At 34.5% G+C, this 12,442-nt stretch overlaps 4 protein-coding genes and 1 long non-coding RNA gene across 12 annotated transcripts in view; 2 read left to right on the top strand and 3 right to left on the bottom strand.

Moving 5' to 3' along the window:
* The window catches only part of LOC126870014 (uncharacterized), a 302,893-nt gene that overhangs the window by 6,752 nt on the left and 283,699 nt on the right, over window positions 1-12,442 (top strand). For 6 of the 8 annotated variants that reach the window (XR_007691073.1, XR_007691076.1, XR_007691078.1 and 3 more), the window contains exon 2: window positions 10,183-10,519. This is a non-coding gene — a long non-coding RNA (uncharacterized LOC126870014). The remainder of the gene's footprint in view (window positions 1-10,182; window positions 10,520-12,442) is intronic. The other 2 variants (XR_007691080.1, XR_007691074.1) reach the window with 2 other exon arrangements.
* LOC126869974 (uncharacterized) lies at window positions 3-2,282 on the top strand. The gene has a single exon (XM_050627241.1). The coding sequence runs from the start codon at window positions 354-356 to the stop codon at window positions 2,280-2,282; it is 1,929 nt and encodes a 642-aa protein (XP_050483198.1). The 5' UTR covers window positions 3-353.
* Window positions 2,931-3,422, bottom strand: LOC126870006 (uncharacterized). The gene is made up of 2 exons (XM_050627307.1): window positions 3,206-3,422; window positions 2,931-3,132 (listed from the first exon to the last, which is right to left on the bottom strand). The coding sequence occupies exons 1-2, from the start codon at window positions 3,342-3,344 to the stop codon at window positions 2,948-2,950; spliced, it is 324 nt and encodes a 107-aa protein (XP_050483264.1). The 5' UTR covers window positions 3,345-3,422; the 3' UTR covers window positions 2,931-2,947.
* LOC126870000 (charged multivesicular body protein 3) lies at window positions 3,566-4,947 on the bottom strand. Its single transcript, XM_050627298.1, has 4 exons — window positions 4,784-4,947; window positions 4,662-4,722; window positions 4,205-4,599; window positions 3,566-4,136 (listed from the first exon to the last, which is right to left on the bottom strand). The coding sequence occupies exons 1-4, from the start codon at window positions 4,826-4,828 to the stop codon at window positions 3,972-3,974; spliced, it is 666 nt and encodes a 221-aa protein (XP_050483255.1). The 5' UTR covers window positions 4,829-4,947; the 3' UTR covers window positions 3,566-3,971.
* LOC126869962 (uncharacterized) lies at window positions 5,057-12,236 on the bottom strand. The gene is made up of 2 exons (XM_050627203.1): window positions 12,047-12,236; window positions 5,057-9,639 (listed from the first exon to the last, which is right to left on the bottom strand). The coding sequence occupies exons 1-2, from the start codon at window positions 12,154-12,156 to the stop codon at window positions 5,262-5,264; spliced, it is 4,488 nt and encodes a 1,495-aa protein (XP_050483160.1). The 5' UTR covers window positions 12,157-12,236; the 3' UTR covers window positions 5,057-5,261.

Here is a 12,442-nt window from a genome sequence, read left to right as displayed (position 1 = left end):
TTTAACATTCTTTTTTAAAGAAGACGTGTCTTACGAAAAATTATAATATTCCGAACTTTTTGAATATTACTGCATTTCATATAAATGTTAAAAATTTAAGATACATTTAGGGTTGAAAAATAATGAAGGTGTTATTATATTTTATTACTGGATTTTATTCTTTAAATATCATAAAACTACACCATATACAAAAAGGTTGTAAACAAATAATTTAATTTTAAGTCTCTTGAAAAATGTGTTAACTGTGACGTTTGAAAAAACGTTTGATTAAGAGTTAACGTTTTTCATGAAACTGTGACAAAATGGAATTCTCTATTTGACGAATGTATAGAGGCGAAGAATAATTTAAAAAGATGCCACATCCGTGTGTCGTATGCGGTCGTTCGCGTATGAATCCAAACAATAAAGAAGAAGAATATATGTTTTTTGGATTTCCCGTCAACGATGAAGCTCGATGCAGAAAGTGGTTGGAATTTTGCTGTCGCGAAGATTTATATAAACTTACAAAGAAACAATTACTTCAACGAATGGTATGTTCTAAGCACTTTGAACAGAAGGATTTTTTAAATGAGTATCTTGACAGATTAAATTGTACGGCAGTACCCTCAATTTATGATCCTAAACAAAGTTTGTACAACATAACCTGCGTATTATGTGGCCGATCTCGTCGAGATCCATCAGATTTAGATTATGACGGCGTAACATTTCATCATTTCCCTGGCGAAGAATTTCGATGTTTAAAATGGCTTGATTTTGTTGGTGTAGATTCATATTATAGATTGACTAGAAAAGAAATTTTATTTTGTTACATTTGTTCAAAACATTTTGATCGTTCTCAATTTATGCCTGGTTATAAGAGCAGATTGATAGACAATGCTGTTCCCAATATCAGAAACCCTGATCAGGTGGATGGATCTGAACAATATATTATGGAATTTGTGTTTGAATCAAAATATAGTTCCTCAGACAAATCTAAGAAATTAGAGCCTTTACCACCTGCTGTCTTAGAAAGTCAAGCATGTGCTGCTTGTGGTAGATCAAGATCTGATCCAAGAAATAAAATAGAAAGATACAAGTTCCATCCTTTTCCTGCTTATGAAATTGGCAGGTGCTTAAGATGGTGTCAATTTTTGGGTAGAGAGGATTTATTAAAAATGTCACCAAATCAAATAAGAAAGTTGGTACTTTGTTCAAAACACTTTCAAACAGGACAAAGTTTTCATAAAGTCGGACCATGTGATGCAGTTCCAACTATAAAGGATATATCACAATTAGACTGTGACAATTCAACAGAAAAGATAGAAGATGACCAAGATACATTAGAAGAAGCTAATTGTAATAATACAACTAAAGGAATTAAAAGGCAAGGTTTTTCAAGACCTTTAGTATCTAGTAAAAAACCAAAGGTAGATAATAAGCCCACACCTCTTGCAAAGAAACGTGGGAAATCTAAAAGGCCAACTCTTATTAACATTCCAAGGCCTGATCCTGATAATATTGAAAATCGTGTGATAAGAAAATTACCACTTCCTCCTACCTCTAATTGGAAAATTCAATTCACAGATCAATTTCAACCCATAACAATAGCAAATCATATTACATCAAATATTTCAAATAATATGCAAGGTAACATAAAGAAAGTAATCCTACCATTTACTGGTGATATATCAAACTTAGGTGCTCCTATTCCAGTGCATAGTTTATCCAGTATTCCCCCTGGTTTATTAATTAAAATAGATCTTCCTGAACAGGAGCAACAAAAGATGAAAGCAATGAAAAAGCAAACTAGACCAAAAATAACACATACTCCTATTGCTTCTAATGAAATTGATACAAGACAGCAAGTGTGGGTGAAAAATGGTGAAGCTTCAGTCACATTGCCAGTTATAAAACAAAGCAAACAAGAGACAGATAAAAATTTAGTTGAATTTCTGTCAACCTCTCTAGAGGAAACAGAAGGTAAAGTAGTAACTGAAGAATTAGAAGTACACGAGGAAGTTGTACTACCACATACATTGGAAGTGTTAGATGACGAAGCATCTAATGTGAAAGAAGAGCAATTTTATGAAGATTTTGAAGAAGTAGAATGCTTATCGTCAAAAGAGCAAAAGCCTGTCAGACGTAGAAAAGGTTCAGGAACAATGAGAAGAACAATTTTTCCTATTAGAAGTGAAGTCAAATATTTTCTGCGCAAATTGGCACCTCATATGCATAGATTACCTAGGAGAGCTAGAGCACAGATGAAACTTGCAATTGTTAATATGGTGATTGATCACTTGTAAATTTGCTAAGATATAAATAAATCATAATATTTTTAAGAGTATATAATTAAATATAAGTATTCTATACTCTTGTACACATTACAGCTACTTATATATTAAGAGAGACGAGACATATACCATTTAGAGAGTGACAATTAAGATATATTATTTTTATTATATATTTATAACATGATGGTGATAGGTAATGATAATAATATATCTAAAATAATAAAAATTTTTGTAGAGTACAAATGATATGCGTAGCAAATTATTCAATCATTTTTATGTCATTTGATTTTATTATTGTTGAAACGTACATTTTTGTATAACAAAGATATAGTACTGTTATAAAGATTTTTAAGAACTTACAAATTTTTTATGATTAAAAGTAATTGATGTTGTATCTTAAATTCTTATAATAGGAACAAGCTATAATTTCAGTTTGTAATTTATGTGAATGTGTTTGTATTTTTATGTATGTACATATGTACATATATATATATAGTGATATTATGTTGTAAAAAAATATGTAAAAAGATTTATGGTGCAATAAAATTTTTTGACAAGATCTTGAAATATAAGATGAAAACAATGTAAGTATTTTTTAGTTATTTAAGTGAGTAATTTATGTATTTTTTAAATCAATTTCCATATTTTCTTCAAATATACAATGTAGTTTCAGAAGTTTAAAGTTTATGGAATATAAATTTCAAAGGTATTAAGTCTGGTATGATAGGTATCCACATTTTATCTACATTAGAAATATTAATATTTGGTTGTTCTCGAGGGTAAAGAAGTAATGGTTTAGAGAAATCTCCACATAATCTGATAGGGTTTTTTATCCACAAAACTTTTGCAGAAGCAATTGATTCTAGCATAAATGATTGAAATCAGGATATCATCTAATTTTATTGTATACTGAGTGAATTTGTACTTTTACTTACCTACATTCACTTTAGGTAGTAAATAGTGTTCTGTACCAATGCCATAAGATCCGAATTTATTTACTATTTCTTGATAGTCTGTACATTTACACAATATGCCAAGAGGATGCTCTACACAAATATCAAATTTGGGGTACATAGTTTGCTATAAAATACTACAATTCTGTGATTTAGTATAAGTTAATATCAAAATACTGAAGTTGAAAGTGTCTGAACTCGGCAACTTTAAAATTATGCATATGTAAATAATATAATGGCCTTTTGTGTACATGTATTTACTAGTAATCTATATAATGCTTTTGCATTATTTTTATTGTATTAGTATATATGAGAGGTGTAATTAGAAAGTGCACAAATCAATAACAATAAAAACCATTGTATATATAACACAAATTAATACAAGATTTTGGTGATTGTAATTAAATTAAGAATATCTTTTAACATAATACAATCGAGAAGCCAGCTTCTCTGTATTTATGACTTTCACATGGAGTTGAAATATAGTGGCAGCCTACGAATCACGCACAGATTATAAAAGCTGGATATAAAAGCTGTGTAGATGAAATAAAAATTTTTGTTTTCATTCTTATAATAATTATTTTCTTTTGACTATTTAATATAAAAGCATTAATTAGATATTGTTAAGAAATGTTATTAAAATATGGTAGGCATTCATTTCACTGTATTTGTACATTATGTATGTATATGTCCAATAAGTACAAGCTGATTTTAAAGTCAATGCAAATGAATTATTTATATATTACACCTAACTACGGAGACTTTGTAGTCTCATTTTCATTTCTTCGAGTTCCTTATCATCTACTTTTTCAGTTTCTTCTTCTGCAGAAGTAGATGCTACAACAGATCCTGGTGCTTCTGTAACAACTGCAGGAGCTGTACCTAATTGACCAGCAGTTACTTCCCATAAAATCTGTAATATACGTTATGTATTTTATTAGTATGTCGTTTATGTTCTTTAAACATATCCAGATGACCTACTTTATCAATTTCCTCATCTGCTTCATCTTCTACTTCTTCAGAATCTTCCACAGATTCCATAGTTTCATCTAACATTTCTTCAATAATACCAGCTTTCATCATTTCCTTTGACAATTCTCTCATTGTCGCTGCTACCTCTGGTACTCTTACTAACGATTGCATTGCTTGCATTACTTCTGTGGATTTTTGGACTGAACCAGCAACTCTAATCGTTGCTAACTGATTCTTCATTTGTAACGAAACAGAATTCATTTGTGCCTTTGACGTGTGAAGTTTGTTGCAAGCTTTACGTGCACGTATTATTTCCTTTGCTAGAATTTTACAGACATCCTTGTCACCTTTTTTTGCTGCTTCTTTTAAAGAACGTTTTACCTTTTCTTCTTCTCGCTGAATTGCTGTACATGAATGTTATTTGCGTTAGAATACATTCTATAAAATACTACTAGTAACTGCTTACCTCTAACCTGTCTATCCATTTGATAGCCTTCTTTCCTTAATTTATGTGTCCATTCTTGAACCTGAAATACGATTTCTTGTAAATAATTGAATAGATAGATAGATTTTCATTTTATTTCTAACCATTTCTTTCGGATTCTTTTCCTGAGATTTGCCAAACAAGCCCATTTTTTTGCTATGTTGACAGAAGTTCGTATCTGCCAAACATAACCAAGCTACCTTCCAGTCGAATCACAAATTATTCTAGGTAACTATTAGGATTACGTCATTGCTGTATGAATCACCAATCTTTACACGGTAATAAAAAACAGACACTGACAGATATAAAAGATAAAAAAAAAAGTATTTAACGCGATAAATATATGTTGATATTACTATTCTCCAACAAAATTTTTGAAATTATTTATTTAAAAAAAATTGAGAAGGGTTTAATCTTCCTTAAATTTTTTGAAACATATATTTTATTTATTTTTTCTTTACACTATATAGGAAAATTCGAAAACAAATATAACATATGGAAGTATAAAAGCTATTAAAATGTAATCAAGGAACTTATAGAATAACGACATACATTATACACTTTAAAATAATAAAAATATGTTTATATTCTATTATTTGTATTTAATACTATGTCTTTTAACCAATTTAATACTGTTGTCACTATTTCTACTCGTTTGTCCGCGTCTTCATTTGTGTTACGTTGATATCGATACCTCTCAAAATCAAAGTTTGTTGCATCATCGTGTGGATTATTTTTTATCCCCCTTTCTTTGGCATCAACATTAGTTTTATAATTTTTTGATCGCTCGTCAATCTTTTTTTCCGCACCAAAATTCCACGCAGTTTGCATTTTCCCCGAGTTCAGAGATAGATTGTATCTTCTCGCGAAAGTTTCCACGGGCATCGAGAAAATCTGTAAGCTGTCGTCAGCTGAATCGCATCTTTCTCGTTCGTTCAGTGAAACTGATTTCATCGATTCGCGTTTGAAAATTCTTCCATCTGTCCTATCAGCATTTTCCGTTTCTAAATTTTGCTTCACAGTTCGAAGAACGTTGCCGTTCTTGGGTACGCAACAAGGGCACTCCTTGTTTAATAGTTGTTCGCAGATCTTCCTGGAAATCGATAAAGCGTAAGAACCATCGTGCAGTTTTCTTATCTCCAAGGGTAGTTTGACACCGTCACCGATGTAAAACAACTCGGAATTTTGAAGACTTTGCAGGTCGTCCGCGTTATTCTCATTTTTCTTCGTGATTTTCCCCAAATAATAAGTAAAATCGTTTGCGGAAGTAGCATCATCATCATAAAGCGCCGTTGTCGAACTCTTATTTTCCAATTCCATCGATCTTTCTGTACTTTCAGCCGCTTCTCTATGCATAACATCAGCATTTTCTGCTGGATTCATCGATGGAGAATCATATTCTACAGGCGTGTAATCTTCTGTTTCCGTAGATAGAGATTTGTCTTGAGTACCTAAGGTAGCAGCAACGTTCCAATTTTCGGTGGAAATCGAATTATATGTTGCAACTTCAGGAATTTCTTCCAACGTTGTCGTCTCAAATTCTTCTATCTCAGTTTCTTCTGCATTATTCGGCGTTTCATTTTGTTGAGAAGATTCTTCTGCACTCTGATCTATCTCAGTGATTGGATAACTGGTAGCATCCTCTGTTCCAAAATTCATTGCTTCTCCTATCATTTCTTTATCCGAAGATTCCATCGAAGAAGGTGTTTCCTGATTTTCTATACCTTTTTCATATATAGACGATTGTAAAGTGGATTCACTTTCTTTCTTATCGTCTACATCTACTTCACTTTTGGCGATATCCAGAAGCTTATTCATATCGATATTGGAAATATCAAAAGTGGTAGATTCGGGTATATCCTTTGTCGTGGGCATGTCTTCGTTTTCCATTTCCATTATGCTTACTTCGTTGTTCAACGTGCTTTGAATAATCGAATCGAAATTTTCATCGTCTGTTACATTTTTCGGTTTGAAGCTGCGTCGAATGCTTTGTACGATCATGTTCTGAACAGCAGGATTCTTAGCTGCCTGTAAACCAACAGCTGGATCACGCAAAAGGTTTTTAACGTGAGCCTGCAGTTTTTGTAAATTTGTCTGAGCATGATCTTCTTCGTTCGAAGGTTCCAGTGTAACCAAATTCGTCACCCATTTGCCATTTTTGAATTGATGCTCCTCGACAGTCATCGGTGGAAGTTCTGCTTTGGAACTAGGCGCAGCGGATAACGTGTGTCGTAAATTATTTTTGATCACGTTGGTGGCCCAGTCACTGTCGAACATCTTTCTATCCGTCCCAGTTACTTTCGACAGAAGATTCTTTATTTTATCCAGAACAGTGTTCTCTATCGACGGCATGGACAAAATGCTTTTCAAGTTCGGAACTTGTACAATTTCCGGCAGTAGATCTTCGCCCTTCGCGGAACCCACCGTTTCTTCATTCTCGTTGCCATCCATTTCAGACGAGTCACCGGTCGCAAAGCTATTAATTACCGTTTTTATCGATTTCTGGAGCAACGTGTTGTCACAGAAAGGCAGCTGTTTCGATGGATCATTTATTCCTATAGTATCATCGTTGTTTCTGCTTGATTTCAAGGTCGACTGCAGGGAAGGATCGTCCTCATTTTTGTTGTTCTGGATCGTCACTCGTTCCGTTCCCACCTTTTCATTGTCCGTATTTATAAAACCTTCGTCTGGACTTCTTCCTTCGCCTCTTTCTTCAGATTTATTAGATTCGACATTTTCCATTTCGTAATCGTTATTTAACGAGCCAGCATTATTGTTCGTTTCCGGCAATTCACTCACAGAATCTTCCGCGGAAAATCTCTGCTTCGATGGATCGTCTTTATCATCGATCCTTGCTGATGTATCGGCTTCATTTGAGTTTTTCGAATCTCCAAAATTCAATATCCTTGTTTCCTCCGTAAGAGAAGGTTCTTTGGGCTCGGAATCCTCTTCATTTTCTTCTGTACTTTCCAAAATAGGTTCTAAATTCTGGTTCGGATCATCGCCTGCATATTCTTCTTCGTTCCAATTAGGATTATTTCTCCCCAATTCAACATTCTCTTCAGTATTTCCCTGATCAGGATCGTTCGCGTCATTTAAATATTTCGTGTCCAAGTTCAGTCCATCTTCTTCAGATTCTCCCGAATTTTCCGTAGGATCATTATGTCTACTCTGCAAATTGACATTAGAATCATAATCTTCTTGCGAATTTGAACTCACAGCCTCCTTGCTATCGATACGGGGTTCTTCATTATGATATGGATCACTTTTTCCCGACATAAGATTTCTTTCGTTATTTGCTTCATTTGGGTCTCTTGTCTCTTCTTCTGTATTCTCCACATTGGATTCTAAATTCTCGTTCGAATCATCGTTTGCAGATTCATCTTGATTCCAAAGGGGATTATCTTTTCCCACAACATTTCCCTCGTCATTTCCTCGATCAGAATCCTCCGCGTTATTTAGATCTTTCGTATGCAAGTTCATCCCAGCACTTGCAGATTTTCTGCAATTATCTGTCGGATCATTGTGTTTACTCTGCAAATTGACACCATAATAACGATTCTCTCCTGAATTTGGATTCACAGCAGTTTCCGTGTTGCTTATAAGATCATCGTAGTCGCTGAATCCGTCGTCCCCAGTTTCGTTGTCATAGGCTTTCGACGTGAAGTACACCGACGTAACTTCCTTGATATTCGAGTAATCTAGGGCTCCGCTGTCCGTCGTTTCGTATCCATCCGCGAATTCGTCTCCAAAGCCCGTAGGTATTGCATCAATCGTGTGAGGATTAGTAGCCTGTAGATTAGGATCTTTTTTGGAAGATTCGATCGTTCCCATCGATGTTAAGTGATTTTTCGATTCTGGTTGCACGGATTGCGAATTGTAACTAGGATCATTGGAATCTTCTTCGTTACTACCCGAAGTATCCTCTTCTGCAAATGTTTTTGAAGATGTTGCAGGATTTGTATTTCGAGACAGACTATTGCCAACCACATTTGGAGGACGCTGAGTTTGCCCAACAGTTGGTTGATATTTATTTGAATCGTGTTGACCAATCGGTGTTCGTTGCTCAACGATCGAATTGGGTCTATTACCAAATGTTTTCAATGGAATATTAATATTTGGCGTTCTTTCCTGACTTGGGATCCCGGTCATGGAAGGTCGAGGATTTGGGTGATAAACGTATGGAATGTACGGTATCGTTCCGTGTCCCTTCTGGGGAGAAATTGGATTCACATTGTTGGGTATATAGCCAATAGGCGAATATCGAGAAACGATAGGGTACGCCGTAGGCAATTTTTTGGATAAAGGTGATCGATGTGGAACATTTGCGTGAGTTGGTTTTAAGCGTTGCACGCTGCCTATAAGTGGATTTTCATTGTTTGGTTTCCTCGTTATTGTAGGTTTCTTCGTTCTTCGTGGCTTTGGAGCAACATCTGACGTACCTTTTTCAGAAGAAGAATTATCTTTTTCTCTGCAGTAGCAAATGAATTTACCATCGTCGTATACACTCGTCTTTGACGTCATATTTTCTTGAGCAGCACCCACAGTAGGAGCTGTGAGTCCGAACTCTTTTCGAAGCGAGTCTATTAAACTTTCGTCACGAAAAGTTAGATTCTTTGCTTCTTTTATTGTGATTGGGCGTAGTCTAGGTCTTGTCAGAGGTCTCTTTGAAGAAAGCAGTTGCAAGTTTGGCTTTAGACCAACAAAATATTCACGATCTCTTTCATTGTTTGGAGAGTTTTCTGTATTCTTCGATTTCAACGCGTATTCCTTGGGTACTCGCGCGGAAACCTTTTCCCTGCAGAACGGTGTCTTACATCGTCTCGTTTTTTCGTTTTGGCACTCTGTATTTTCTTTTCCCTTGGTTGTTGGCACCAGAATTAGCAAACTTCTTTTATTACCATCTTTGGAGTCAGCTCCATCTTGAATTGGCGAAGGGCCTGAGATTGTAGTACTAGTTCTGGAAAAAAAATTCGATCGTTTATATTAAACACATGTGTATATGCGTATATCTATGGCACTATTAATATCGAAACATATTGAAATAAAATTAAATTTGTTGATTTATTAAATAATTTATAAAACACTTACGAATAATACACATATCGGAATTTTTTAACAAATGGCGAAAATCTATGATGTAATAATTATAGTTTGATATTTCACTTGCAGAAGATAATAGGACAAAATGATACAAAAAGGTCTTATATAAAATTATATGATCTGAAAATGATCTTATTATACAGTTTAATAATATGATTATATATACTACAATACAGGAAGAATGAATTTTTTCGTAATTGCTCTCTCGAGCAATCGTTTAATTAAAATATTACAAAATGTAAATACACGTTAATGCATTAATGTATAGCTGTTAAAAATTACTATACATTTCTTAATCATAACAAACATCATAAGTAAAATAATCGTAAATTTCTTTCTACAGCGTTTACTTTAAACGTTTAAGTTTCGACGAGCTGATCGTATTGTATTATAATTTTAGGAGCTTTTGTTTTCATCGTGAAGCCTCGATACTTCTCGGAAAGAGGAACAACGTTTGGAAAATATGCGCAGCGAGACGATGTTATTAAAAAGTCGTAAACACAAAATCGTCTTGAGAATAGAACGGGGGTTTCGTGCGCCCTTCAATTAGTCTAGCTTTGACCGTGATCGCGATCGCGATAGCATGCGTAAAGTCGGTACGATTCTATACACGTATAATTTTATAAAGTGAAATAGTGAGTATTATTTAATCAAAGGCGATCTCCTGCGATGTCCGGTACTTCCGGTGGAATATGAGAAGTCAAGGCCGTGACAGGGATCGTTCGAGTTACCTCTTGGTAAGTGAGTGACCAGAAATATATCCTATAAAAATATTGGATTGTTCGAAAAGTTTTCTTATAGAATTGGAATTTTATTAATTAATCTATGCGCTATTTCTTTTAATTGGCGAGTTTTACTCGTTTCGAACAGCTTTTGTAGGTTTCTAAAGTATTCTGTTTCTTGTCATTAAATGCTAAATAACAAACAATAATAGTATACATAAACGATGACAATAAGATCCGATACTTTTTTAATCTATTCTTCCACGGTACACAAGATGTAACAATGTCTTATCGAATGTTTTCGATTTTGAAAATACTACGAACTTTTCGAACAACTCGATATTTTACTCTAATTGTTGTCGTGGGATCCTGGAGAATCTCAGATGCATGTAAATATCGTTATAATTTCATTTTAAAATAGCATGTATCACGGTTTTGCTAATCTTTGATTACGTTGAGCTTGACAGTTACAAATCACAAGTTGTGATTCGAATTTTCATTAAAATATTTCAGGGTCCCATAAGAAAATTCATCGTAGCTAAAAGGGTCGATGAATAAATATACTTGTGCAAGACTCATTGAAAATGCTACGAGATTTTCCGATTTATTCCGCGATTTATACACAAACACACACACACATACACACATATATGTATGAGTATAAATTATGTTGATTCGGTGCTTTCTTTCGAATTCGAAATTTTATCATCTTGGCAAGTAAGTCGACGGTGTGTAATTTAAGCGACGCTGACGCTAACAGTTGCGCCAGCGTTGCTCTTGGGCGACTAACATACTTTTGCGCTTGCAACCCAGCAGACTGGTTCCTAATCCGGAATTCGTCCAAGAAGGAAGGTCGTTTGAAAAATCGAAAGAATGTTCCGATGTACTCGGTGGGAAGCTAGATAAATGGTACAGGATAAAGAGAATTTATGAGGGAGTAGCAAATCCTGCAGTATGGGGTGCTGAAATATATTCTAGAGAAAATTTGTTGAATTATCTTTCGTAAATATGATAGTCGCATTCACTGGGGAATAAATGTGGTACTACTACAACAGACTGCCGCATTCTTAAAGAATAAGACTTGAAATATGTTTCCGCGAGGACTCACTTTGCATACACAATCGTCTATAAATATTTGAACGTATTACTGCACATACATAGAATGCAATTCTCAAAAATGAAACCTTTTTATCTAATTTAACTTTGGCAACCATGTACTATAGCTGATACCAGGTTGTTCATTCGGTTCGTGTTCAGCTTCGGCTTTATTCCCATTTTTTTCAACTATCGATGAACAGTTGATTTTGGAATATTCAAGATCCTCTAAGCACCTGTTGCACGAGATAAACTTAGTATTTCATTTAACGGTTGTGACAATTTGATTCCGGTTGTTTCACGAAGTAAAGAATATTGACAATACAAAGAAATTTACTTATTCAAATATAATAGAAAAATAAGCCTTCTGACCAAATTGCTCATCGTAATCAAATACTTATGACCGGTAAATGTACGTGATTTGTCGAATAGAAAAAGCAAAGTTACCTGTCAGTGGTAAGAGTTTCGATGTCTTCGCTGTTAATGTTGATGCTTTTCGAGTATGATGTTGCGATGAACGTAAGAAGCAAGAACCACGTAAAGATAGGAGGATGCATGATGATCGCGGAAGTCACTCTTGGTCATTGGTGAGTCGTTGCGCGTTTAACATTAAGCTGTTTCTTAGCTCGAAGTGATGTGTACCGAAATCGATGGACAACTGTAGAACTTGGTGTCCGATGCATATATCCCTCAAAGTTGCATACGTGTTTTGATATGTTTGTGTTGCAAAATTTATGGTGTCAGGTAATTGCATTTTGCAATGTACAGGAGTAAAATTGTTATGTATCTTACTACATGTGGAACATCAATAAATGACGGGAATGTAAACGATGTTACATATAC

The sequence above is a fragment of the Bombus huntii genome, chromosome 10 (genome assembly GCF_024542735.1).
Source record: "Bombus huntii isolate Logan2020A chromosome 10, iyBomHunt1.1, whole genome shotgun sequence".
Classification (NCBI taxonomy): Eukaryota; Metazoa; Arthropoda; class Insecta; order Hymenoptera; family Apidae; genus Bombus; species Bombus huntii.
This window is presented reverse-complemented; position numbering and strand designations above follow the sequence as displayed.